The sequence below is a fragment of the Anser cygnoides genome, chromosome 13 (genome assembly GCF_040182565.1).
Source record: "Anser cygnoides isolate HZ-2024a breed goose chromosome 13, Taihu_goose_T2T_genome, whole genome shotgun sequence".
NCBI lineage: Eukaryota > Metazoa > Chordata > Aves > Anseriformes > Anatidae > Anser > Anser cygnoides.
The window spans coordinates 3,487,542-3,500,331 of NC_089885.1; the positions used below are offsets into that span (position 1 = coordinate 3,487,542).

The 12,790-nt window shown below is 41.7% G+C and overlaps 1 protein-coding gene across 7 annotated transcripts in view; it reads left to right on the plus strand.

The window, feature by feature from the left end:
- Positions 1–235: 235 nt before the first annotated feature.
- The window catches only part of TMEM164 (transmembrane protein 164), a 93,185-nt gene continuing 80,630 nt past the window's right edge, over positions 236–12,790 (plus strand). For 2 of the 7 annotated variants that reach the window (XR_007165791.2, XM_048070643.2), the window contains exons 1-2: positions 437–618; positions 827–1,347. Coding sequence is in view for 6 of the 7 variants with exons in the window: in XM_048070643.2 (XP_047926600.1) it covers positions 883–1,347 (465 nt within the window). In the remaining variant the exon portion in view is untranslated. The other 5 variants (XM_048070637.2, XM_048070640.2, XM_067004987.1 and 2 more) reach the window with 5 other exon arrangements.

A 12,790-nucleotide genomic window follows, 5' to 3' on the forward strand; every position in this document is an offset into this window, starting at 1 on the left:
AGGATTACTGAGATAGGGAATGGAGAAAATGCATCTCTAACAGAGCAGCGCTAATGGGTTTTCCTGCTCTCAAACACCACTTCCTTCACTTGCGAATTTCACTTTCACATCACCATGTTCCAATAATGAAATTTTGGCAAGAACGTGGAACATTTGCCTACACGCCAGACAAATCGCAGCTAGTGCAGAAATTCAGGAGTCCACAAGCACGTATTTATTTGGAACTGCTTCAAAACGTGTGGTGGGGTGGCGGAGCAGCGTAGCAGCCCTCAGAACAGCCTCGGCAAGCGGTCCTTCCACAGCCCCCCGGCCCACAAAACACAGCAGCAGCGAGGGCTGGCGGCGGGGCCGAGCGGGCTGAGGAGGAGGAGCAGAGGAGCCACCCGTGCGGCTCGTCCATTTTTCGGGGCGCCTCGGGCACGTTGTGTGTGTGTGGGGCGGGGAGGGAGGGGATGCTGCGGCGCTGCGGAGGGCGGCGGCAGGCAGGCATGCCCCGCCGCCGCTGAGAGGAGCGCTTCCTCCTTCCCGGCCCCGCGGAACAGGGGAGCTGGGCCCGCCTCTTGCGGGCCGAGCTGGGTAACGGAGCCGCCGCCGGGCTCTGAAGCGCCGGGCTCTGAGGTACCGGGCTCTGAGGCACCGGGCCGCCCCCTCAGGGCGCCGGGCGCCGCTGGGCGGGAAGGGCCGCGGGTGGCGGCCGTTGGGGCTGCGGCGCGTGAGGCGAGCGGGCGGGGGGGCGGCGGGCACCGGGCGGCGGCCTGAGGAGAGCCGGGGGCCCGCGGCCCCCCCGGATTTCGCCGCCTCCTGTGAGTGCCACCTCCCTTTGCAGGCTGCCGGCGGAGAAAGGAAAGGCTTGAAAAGGAAGGCGGGACGTCCTCGCGTTTCATGTTCCGTCAGCCCGACAGCATTTCGGCTTTGATTCCGACTTGCTCCTACCTGCACCCGGGCAGTGACGGGGAGGAGAGCGGGCGCCGGCCCACCATGTCCCGGTACAGCCTGCACAACCTCCTGGACTGGATGTACGGGGGCGTGGACCCCAGCTTTGCTGGCAACGGAGGGCCGGAGTGCGCGGCCTTCCTCTCAGGGCAGCAGCGCTTTCTGGAGAGCCTCGTCTTCCTCAGCATGGGTGTCGCGGAGATCCTGCTGTCCCTGTGGAAGCTCAGGCAGCTGCACTGCAAGGAGCTGGAGGCTCAGCTGCTGCAGCAGCCCCAGGCGAAACAGGAGAGCTTGGGCAAGAATCTGCTGCTGGTGGCCCTCTGTCTCATCTTCGGGCTGGAGGTGGGCTTCAAGTTTGCCACCAGGACCGTCATTTACCTGCTGAATCCCTGCCATGTGGTCACCGTGATGCAGGTAAGGCTTGTGCACGGTCACCAGGAAGTCTGCTTCGGTTTTGTACTCACAAAGCAGAGTTTTTTCCAGTCAGTTTGTGGACCAAAAGTGTGGAGCAAAGGTACAAATGACAATAATTGGTGTAAACGCTTTAGAACTTTGCATTTAATTGGCTGAACTAAAATCTGTGGAAAAAACAAAGTCAAACAAAAAGGTGAAATTGTAGCTAGTACTAATGCCTACTTCTGTGGTTGAAAAGGCTTTCTCATCTTCACCTCGCCCTTGTTTCAAGAATAGAAAAAGCTTTTTCCACTAACTGCAGTGGGAAAACTAGCACCAAATGTAGTAAAAACAAGATTATTGCAAAAGGGCCCATGTAATTCACAAACAGCTTCTTCAAGCAAGTGACATGCAGGGGTGTGAATGTATTTTGTGAAGTTGTTAAAGAAGCAAAGTGCTTTTTATTTTGTGCTGGTAATTTTGGTTTGCCTTTCTTATTTTAAAAGCTGCGTAGTAAGGAACCAACACCTTATGTATGGGTGAATGAACTGAGCTGGCTTAATATCTGTGGATAAACCATGTATTTTAACAACTTGTGGCATAGTTGGTGATGCGTGATAATATAAAGTTTGTGTAGCTGTGAAAATAATGGAAACATTCATAAACAGTTACTGAGCTGTGATATCTAAATCTTACAAACTGTATTTGTCAGTAGTTCTGTGTGTGTACTTAGCTCAGTGAGGTTAAGGAGTGTGGGATGTCAAAAATAATCATTTTGTTTAATTTTGCTAACACACTACCATCAACACTGGACAACTTACAAAATTTAAGCTCAACAACTCATAGGAGATTGTCAAAAATCTTTCACAAAAGCTGCCATGATAAATGTTTGTCTAACAGCAATAACAAATGAAAATCAGACCAATAGCATTCTTAGTCTCCCTTTGCAGAAGGCTAACTGCTAGTACCAGAGGTCTGAGGGAGATAGGTGTTGTTTCAAGAGGGGAAAAAAGAGGCTTTTACAGCACTTTTCAGGACATCTACAACAATTAAGTTACTGTTCCAGAACTTAATTAGGAGGTTATGTAAATTCCTAAGCTGTGATGCAATGTTAGGTCAGTATTTTACACCAGTAGAAATGCTTTCCATAAAGTGGTAACAATTGCTGTGCAATCGATTAGTCAATATTGGTAAGGAGGGGGAAAGCAGGAGGTAGAAGAGCTGTAGAAATAATTACAAAATAAACCAATATGGCTGCATTTCATTGCTCTGTAACACTATTTACTGGACATTTTTCCTATTAATCCTCTGGGAAGAAGGTGAGGATAGGTTACTTCTATGACTTGAATGCTTAGTTGCCTTGATGTGGTATTATAATGTTGTGTTGTGATAGTAATATGGCACTTGTTATAACTATCCAGCAAATACTAGTGCCCAGACAAATCTGCAAGGTACTGTTGTTTAGCTTGTTTATTAATGGTCTCCCCCAGGAAGACAGAGACCCAATGTCTATAGTCAGGCGTAGACAATTATTCTTTATTTCTTTCAGACCACTTGTGGAGCCTTTTCTATAATCCTGTGGTAATTGCTCATTAGAAAAGGTGTTACAGTATTTTGTGCAATTGAGAAGATGGGTATGTCAGTGAAATTCAGAAGTCATGCCTCTTCATTCTCAGTTGTGTTACAAATAGTCCTGGGCTTAAAGTAGAGAATGAAAATCATAGCAAAACCAACAACTTTCAGCAGAGAAAACAGGTTAGATGCAAAGATAGTTGAAGACCTCCGTCGGCAGAAAAATAATGTATAGTTGGTGGAATCTTGAAAGAGTTCATCTGGCCTGAGCTTGCTGATGGCACCTGATTGGCAAGGCGAAATACATGAAAATGTAACTTATCCTTCACTTCTGTTCTTACAGTAGCTTGTACGTTATCCTGCTGCAGGGCTGAAACATTAGGATGAACAAGATAGGAGGTGAAGAGGTGAAGCACGTCCTAACATTTGAGATCCCTTCAAAGGGAAGTCAACAGTAGCTGTTTGTAAAGGTCTCTTCTCTCATTCAGTTCCTGTTTTCCTTTTCTTCACGTGAGGCTATTTCACCTCAGAGCAACAAAGGCCCTGGGCTCTGAGCCAAAAATATTTGGAACTGGAAATTGTCCTTCAGACTTTATCTGCATAAAAGCATAAGTCCTGCTTTTGAAAGACCTAAGCCTGAAATGAAATCACAAAATAAAATGGGAATTATACCGTTGATGCATTTGAGCAGACAGAACTTCACACTGTAATGGCTACTCTGAGTCTGTTTTGATCAGATGTCTCGTTTCTGCCTATCACACCAACCTGTGTTCAAATCAGATCTTTCTCATAAGCAGGAAGATCTAGTTTAGATGTGTCATCGCGAGGATGAAGTGTTCGTTGAGTGAACATATTTAACTGCCTAAGCGGTTCTTGTGGTTAATAGGTTCAGAGAAATTGTTGCTGTCCTGCCACGTAGTTGAATAATCTTAGAAACACTGCTGTTCACTTCCAGCCTTGGTTTTGGTTTCTTGCTTAGCTTTTGGAGGAGGAAGGGCAATATTGTTTCTTCACCAGTGAAGTATACCATCATTGAGAAATAAATAAATATATATATATTCAACCAAAGGCGAAACGGAAAATTCTGTGGCTTCTTTGACAGGTATGCCATGGGGTTGTGGGTGTTTTTCTGCAGTACAATATTAGTTAGTGCAACAAGGGGGAAGCCTACGAAGGAGGTGATACTAAGTTCTTTGTATAAACAACAGTCTTACTGAAAATTATTTGAATACCTCTGTAAGCACAGAAAACACTCTCATTTTAGAAGTGAGTATATATGACTGGACCAATGATACTGCTGTAAACTTGGCCTAAGGGGTATCTTTCTTTCTTTTCTTTTTTCTTTTAAGTCCACTAAAGTGTTGCTAACTTATTTTCCCTTGCACAGCAGGAAAAAATTCAGCATGTGTTTAGCAGACCAAGTGTTATATTTTCAAGACATTAATCATTTTTAGTATTTTAGGACCCATAAGTACTCTGTTGAAACTGAAGATGTGAAGGAAATCTTTCTGCAGTGTAAGAGGGGGATTGATCCAATAGCAAATTACATTATGGGTCTTTTAAAATGTTTTGTACAGGAGACTGTTGCTTGTTCATTACTTGCTCAGCACGACACCCCGTGCTGTGGGACATCCCAGTGGCCAGCCTGGGCCGGCTGTTCTGGCCATGCCCCCTCCGAGCGCCTGGTGCACCCCCAGCCCTTCGCTGGCAGGGTGGCATGAGGAGCTGAAAAGCCCTTGAGTTAGTGTAAGCACTGCTCTGTAACAACTAAAACATCAGTGCCTTATCAGCATTATTTGCATCCTAAATCCCAAACACAGCACTAAACCAGCTACTAGGAAGGAAATTAACTCCATCCTAGCTGAAACCAGGACAAATGTCAAAAACAATTATTCTGAAACCAGTTTGTTTATCTGTTCCATAGTATTTAGAAGTGTAATTTTTTTAGCTTTTCAATCCAAACACTCGTGTTCATGCAGCAGTTCTTCATTTCAGGTTCAGTGAAGGGGCAGTTAGAATTTTCATCAAAAACTTCGCGTTCTTCATGATGTGTTCTTGTACCCCTGCTGGTAATATGGCACGCTTTTTTTTTTTCCAAGCTGTTGCTCACAATCAGTGCAACTTGACTGAAATGCATAAATACAGGTGTCTCTTGATATCCCATAGGACATCAGGCTGGTGATACAGGCAGCTAAGGTTAAATGTAGACAAATATAAACCACGACCCAGAGATAAAATTAGTCTGTATTGTGAAAGAGAAATTTGGAAAATAAAATGTAGGAAAAACTGCACAGCAATCTAAATCAGAGTTTGTGTATAACAGTGGAAGGGCAAAGTGATCTCAAGAGGTCCCTTCCAACCTCAGTGAATGTATGATTACTATTGTTATTGTTTATCCTAAAATTATAGGTACAGCTAGTCCTTCTAATATGTTGTAAATTGTCACCTTCCTTGATTTAAATACACCAGTGCCTTATTCCAGTATGGTGATTAAATGCCAATCTATAGAATGAGTTTTAGGTTGGCATTGCTTCAGTAAGTGCTTTCTGTAAGATTGTTTGCAGGTTTTCATCCTACAGAATAATTTCTTAGAGGTAGATCCTCAGCTGGTGTGGTGGTTTTACTTGGGTGGGCGGCCGAGCTCCACCATAACCGTGCTCTCACTCCCCCTCCTCAAAGAGGAACGGAGAGAAAATACGATGAAAAGGGCTCAAGGGTTGAGATAAGGACAGGGAGATCGCACAGTAATTATTGTGACGGGCAAAACAGACTCAGCATAGGGGGATAGTAAGATTTATTACCTATTACTAACAAGCTAGAGAAGTGAGAAACAAAGGAAAGAAACCAAAAGCACTTCCCCCCCCATCCACCCTCTTTCACCTCCTCCCCCCGAGCGGTGCGGGGGAATGGGGGTTATGGTCAGTCTGTAGCGCTTCTTCGCTGCCGCTCCTTCTCGGTCACTCTCATCCCCTGTGCTGTGGGGTCCCTCCCACGGGATGCAGTCCTTGCTGAACTGATCTGGCGTGGGCTGCCCACAGGCAGCAGCTCTTCAAGAACTGCTCCAGATATGGGTCCGTACCACGGGGTCCATCCCTCAGGAGCAAACTGCTCCAACCTGGATCCCCCACGGGCAGCAGCTCCTGCCAGGTCACCTGCTCCTGCGTGGGCTCCTCTCCACGGGCTACAGGTCCGGCCTGGAATCTGCTCCGGCAGGGGTCTTCCGCAGGCCACAGCCTCCGTCAGTGCAGGTTCACCTGCTCCACCGTGGTCTCCTCCACAGGCTGCAGCGTGGAACCCTGCCTGCTCCACCGTGGTACTCCATGGGCTGCAGGGGGACAGCCTGCTTCACCATGGTCCTCACCACAGGCCGCAGGGAATTCTGCTCCGGCGCCTGGAGCACCTCTCCCCCTCCTTCTTCACTGACCTTGGTGCCTGCAAGGCTGTTCCTCACTCCTCTCACTCTGCCAGTTGCTGTGTGTGTGGCGCAGCGTTTTTTTTTTTTTTTTTTTCCCTGTCTTAAATATGCTCTCACAGAGGCGCAAAACAACATCGCTTACTGGCTCAGCTCTGGTCAGCAGTGGGGCCCTTACCAAACGTGGGGCAGCTTCTAGATCCTTCTCACAGAAGCCATCCCTATGGCCCCCTACTACCAAAACCTTGCCACGTAAACCCACTACAGCTGGTAAATTGTATAATTGTCTTCCAGTCCTACACTGAGTTGTTGCACTCAGGGCAGTTAAGAGCAGACACTTGTGTGGAGTAAAGACTGTTTTTTGTAGAAAGCAGGCCTTTGTTGCTGGAAAGAGCAGCAAACTAAAGGGGTAGTGATGGGGAAGAAGCAGGCAAGGAGAGGAAGAGCCTAACATAAAGGGGAGCCCAGTTTCACCTGATGATCTTGATCTGATGTTTGCGTAACTAAAATCAGTGCTAAGTGCTTCTGTAATTCAGTAAATACTAAATCCTGTGTTTATTATTTCCAGTTTTAGCTTCTTAGAGACCTGGATCTTTGCTGTTCTCTGCAAGAGAGGCTTCTGTGTTTTTTGAAACAATGGGCTGTTTTCAGAGCTTACATAATAAACATAGCTTGACTGAATTCTGCATCATTTGGGAATGTACAACGTACAAGTAATTCTCTCCCTGTCCTTCTCTCTCCAGTATTCCCTCTTGGAAAAAATCTGGTTATGTGGTCAGATGTAATTTTTCAAGTGTGAATGTTGATTTAATTTGCATGCACTGCTCCTAAATGCTTTGTGATATTTGGAAGAATCCAGCTGGATTGTGTATGTTTTCTGTATTCTGTCTCTTCAAAACCTTGAATTGAAATTAAAGGGGCATTCATATCTTGTTATTTGGGGTGAGCATGAAGAACCTTTGCTTACAGAAATTCAGGGTATTTTTATAGAAATGACACTAAGTAATGTCAAAACTGGTATTGGATAACATAAGCAACAGCCTGCAAGTAAAAGTTTAATGAGTTATTCAATTTTTAAAGGGTAGCAGTGTTCTAAAGAGAAGATACATTTTTTAGTAGTTTTGTTCACTGTTTCTTGGATTACTTTTCCTGGGCAGGATGTAGAACAGCGAAGGTATTTTTTTAGGGGCTTTTAATTGATGTCATAATTTATTGAGCTGAAGAAAAGCTTTTCTGTGATAATTTTAACACTGTATATACACAGATTATTTCACCCTCTTTGCTTATTTTTAGCAAATCCAAGTGTATAGTAAGAGAATTGAAAAATATTAGTATAAGGCAAGAATTCTTAATTAAAAGTGACTATATTATTTGTGATTTTGTAAGTATAAAATAAAGAGCAAATGTTTTAAGGCTGTGAATTGTGATTTGCTGTCTTTGAAGAGATTACAGTTCAGCCACTTTAACTGGGACGAGATTTGGCCAGCACATGCTCTGTCTTGAGCTGAAAATGTGCACGTGCTTACTTTAGTCAAGGTGGTCCAGATCACGGTATCGCATGGTACCGGTGAGTGCTCTAGTCCAGGGACTGCAGCTTAAAGCTCTAGGCTGAGCTTTTGTTTTGAGCCAGGTAGGATTTGGAAGTACCTGCTGTGTTTGAGGATAGAATGCATGCTTCGGTAATTTTCCCTTTATCCTGTATCATCATAGGAGAAAAGAGTACAGAAAGTGGGAAATTAACAAGAAGTAATTTGATTCTCTAAAAAGTAGGGATTGTGTGATTGGAAAGTAGATAAATAATAATCCTCAGTGTAAATATTTGGACTAAGAGAAAAGTTAAGCTTTTTATAATTGCCATTAGATGAATAATTAGGTAAGTGGATGTTGGGTGGTTTTGATGAGATCATCACAGATTTAGTGCAAATATTAATCAGCATGTAACTTATTTAATTTGAGCAACATGTTGTGGAGAGAAATGACATTTAGCTATTTATTTAGGAGGGTGGAGCTATCAGTAGTTGTTTCAGTGTACTGCCCAGTGCTGTAATATATCACCATCAGTTGTAATATATTTTAGGGTGGATTTTTACCTATTTGGTAGTTTAACACCATTCTGTGTTTGTTAACAGCTTAAAGTGATGCTTCAGGAACAGCTGCCTGATGCCTATAGGAACTTGAGTGGAGTCATAGAATAAATCACATAGCAGGGAATAACCACATAGGACATCGTATGCATCCCAGGGACTGGGAAGACTTCCATCTTCTGATTTCCATTCCAAAAAAACCCCACTGCTTTCTTGTCTTCCTTGCACCATTGTCGGTGTTCACGGTTCTAGTAGCAGATGGTAGGCTTCCCTGCAGTGATTGTGCATCAGTGTACAGCAAGTTGAACTGTGTCAGTGTTCACTGGCAGGAAGCTCCGTGCCATGCATTTGAAACCTGCTGGATGTGTAATGGGGCTCATGTTTCTCATGACACTTCCTCAGGGCTTAAGATAGATGTGCGAAGGGTTTACATGTGTTCAGGAGTTTACATGTATTCAGATGGCCAAGTCAATAGTGTCAAGCAAATTTAATTGTTCCTATTTTTATATTTAGTAGTTGGTGAAACGCCAACCTACATTATCAGGAATATGATGTCATACGCTGTAGCTTTTTATGGGTTGTGTGAGTTATTTCTTTGGAGAAAATGATGTTTTGGAATAATGAAGCTATTAGGTATTTACTACCTCGATCTTCTTAAAGATTGCATCTCACTCTAGAATATGCACTTAGTACAGTCCACAAATTGTACACAATCAAAAATAATCTCCAAATACCTGGTTAGTTAAATGTAACGGGATCCTTGGGTAATTGCCACGTGGAGGAATAGAAACTTACTGAAATTTAACTTCTAATCAAACCTCAAACTTGAAGGCCTCTGACATCTATAAAGTGAAAGCACTCCTGATTGTCTTCCTCACTAGTAAAACCTGTTTATGCAACGGGAGGTCTAGAGCATGCCTCTGAAGTCCAGAAAATTAAATGTGAAAAATGATTTATTGGAGACATAAAGTTGGTAATGGTTTCTCTGAACCAATATGAAAAACAAATTATGGATTTTTGACTAGAAGGTATTGATGGGACTGCAAATGGCTTATATTTATTCACATATAGGGTTCTGCAGTGTGAGCTCAGAATACTGGGAGAAAAACATTTTTGTTCTTCAGTGCTTTGTACTGAATTTCTTCGGTTGAACAAAGTCTTACAACTATGTTTAGTCCTGTAAAAGAACAGGGAGCAGTTGAAACTCAGCTTTGTAGCCAGACAGCGAAGGCAGGTATGAATGGTGTGTTTTAAAGTATGATTGCTATCACCATTAAAAAAGAGTTAAAAGATTTAGAGAGTGATTCTAGAGAAATAAAACCTTTTCCATATGGCATAGTAGCAACTATGCAGTGTAAAATATGTTGTGTATCAAGTTGAAGTTTTTGTCTAATTTTTGCTTCATACCACAGCTTATTTCAGTCTGGACTGATCCCTTATATCTGTGGTAACTCTGAATATTGTTGACTATATATATTTTTTGTAGCATTATTAAATGTATTTGTTATGGTCTGAGATAGTTGATCTCCAGGTAAAAGATATATTCATCTTACACAGTCATCTTCTGATTTGTGCTTAAAAAAGAAGGTTGTCTGTGTAAGAAACGCTTTATTACCACAAATATCTTGACATACTTGACATATATTACTTATTAAGTTTATTGAAATTTAAGTTTATAATCTCAAATCCTATTAAAATAACTTTAAACAAAAAATTTAGTTTATTTTTATGTTAACCTGGTTTCTGCAGATCTACTTTTGTGGTTGACTGCAGTCTTGAATGGAAACCTTTTTCCTGTGTGAAGCCATTCCCCTCTTTTTTTTTAAAAAAAAAATATATTTTTAAAAGAGCATATAAATATATATTCTCTAATGTGTTTTGAGAGGCACTTACACGATGTCTGCGCCCTGCCTTGGACATCTGTTTGCACAAAAATGATGGGAAGCTAGTTATCAAAAAATAAATCTCCTAATCTATCAAATTCAGTTGAAGTTGTGCAGCAGGTTTAAGATGTAATAGACAGAACACATGTATCTATACAGATTATGAAGATGTAACCCTGTTTTAAGAAGGAAACAATTCCAAATAAAATTTAATAACTTCAAATATCTTTACTAGACTTCTTTTTATTAATAGTTAAACCAATAAAACAATGCAAATGTAAGATACATGCAGAATCTTCAATAAAGCAACTGCTGAGCTCAAAAATAACTATTACTTAATAACCAATAAGGCTCTGCACAAGTCTTTGCCTATTTTTGTGTATCTTGGCCGAAACATCTGTTGAAGCCAAAGATGCAATCACTTCAGCCAGCACTTTGAAAAAGCAAAGCCAGAAACATTCAGTATATCATTCATGTTGTGTGCTAGAAATTTCGCTTGTGGGATGTTGTGTGTGTGTTCATGACAACATTTGATTTTTTTCACGGCTAACCATGAATAATGTACTTTTCAACTACTCTTGTGCTATAGAGGGATGGTACTCTCTTTTGAAGAGAGGAACAGAAAGATTGAGAACATCTTCATTATTTGAGAGAGGTGGAGAGTAAAGGTGAAGGAGGAGATGCTGTTCATGTGATCAGTTAATGGAAGACTTGAGTTTTAATGCCTGAATGGATTAAGGTGTCTAATTCTACAATTTTCTTAGTTCAGCTTTTTTTTTCTTTTTTTCCCTTCCTCTCCTCAGCTTCTCTGATCTTTTAAGATTATTTCCTTAATGTCTCCATTCGGAGTTGCTATGGCATAGGTCCGGGGGGGGAAGGAAATATTAGTCAATTTGCTCTTATAACATGCCCAATCTGAAAGCGCTGTAATAACCACCAGCATGTAATTGTACATAAGCAGGATTTTTTGCAGGATGGCCTTCTGGCACTGGGGACTTGAAGCACAGTAGGGCAGGCATTTTCCAAAAGGGTTTTTAATGTAAGAAACTGATATGAAATGTCATGCTTGGGAAAAATAACAAAAATGAATGTATATGAAAATGTTACTGGGAACACCTGCAAGCTTTCACAGTGTCAGTGACAAGGATAAATACAAGTTAATCTAAATTCAGTACAGGTTAAGCTTTCTTAAGAAATCGCTGCTTTTTTTTTTTTTTAAACCAGTCTTTTTTTTCTTTTTCCCCTTAAATTAGTTTTTGATTGGTAGGTTTTGCTGACTGCATTAAGCTGGGAATGGGGAAGGAAGCAGCCCACTGCTAGTGAAGGGATGGTACAGATGTTGATTAGAGAAAAGGGAAGGGAATTAAGCTCAGTGACACCTTCTCTCTGAAATCCTAGTTCATAAGATGCCATAACTAATGCTGCTGCACACACAGAAAGCATAGTCCTATGTTAATCATTAATCCTAAAATATGAGAAGTCTAGAAATCTTTCACCTAAGCCTGTAAAAGTGAAGGTGGGTAGAGGTTCAGCTAGTAAATAAGCTAAGCCTGTGGAAGGGGAGACTAACCTAGGACGTCCAAATGAACATGTGTTATTATAGAAGACATTAGATTGTAGAGTAGAGGATAGAGATTGTTTGGTTTGCTACACTTCTGTTATCCCTGGGTAGAGCTGGGAGGCTGGAAGGAGGGACTGGCAGCTTCTTCTGTTCTCAGAGTCTGTTTTATAGACCACAGGAGCTACTTCCACTGTAGTATTTACTTAATGCTCTGCAAATAGTGTTGCTTTGAATCATGAGTATTCTTGATGCCAAATTAAAATTTCTACAGGACAAATTAACTACTCCCTGAACCTGTCTGACAGCTGCAGTAGGAGAGCTGCTCTTTGTATACTAAAATATTACATAAATTAAAGTTGCTGCTATTTAGCAATAAGAATGTGACATCTTTTGATCTCCATTCTCTTTTAAGATTTGTCAGTCTAAAATAATAACATGTCAATCCACAGTTAGGATTTTTTTTTTAAAGTTACTTTTTAGAAGGCAAACACATGGCTTTTAAATTATATGGCTGTTTTGTCCTTAATTAATAGTTTGTGCACAAACGGCCAATGTTTAAAATAAATGTACATGCTGAATCAAAGCTGTGTGCTGGAGTTGTTACCAAGCGTTAGTTTCTGATAAGTGATAGGGTGATTGTTCTGAACTTACTTCAAAAATGAATTTTCAAGTTGCTTAGCAAAGTCTTGTACATCTTTTAATTTATCCAGCTGCTTGAATGCTCCTTGCCTCATGTTTTAACCTTAGGGAGGGGAATGGATTTTTTTCACAGTGAAAAACGCTTAATCTTAGCTTTAAAAAGTATATTAACCTTTTAAACATATCTTTTAATTTCTTCTGCTATGCAGGGTATTCTGAAACACCTCAGAAGGGGTGAAAATGGTTTTATTTCAGTGCAGAATGACCAAAGCTTGTCTGTCTCTCTTTTTTTTTTTCTCTAAGTTTATTTCAG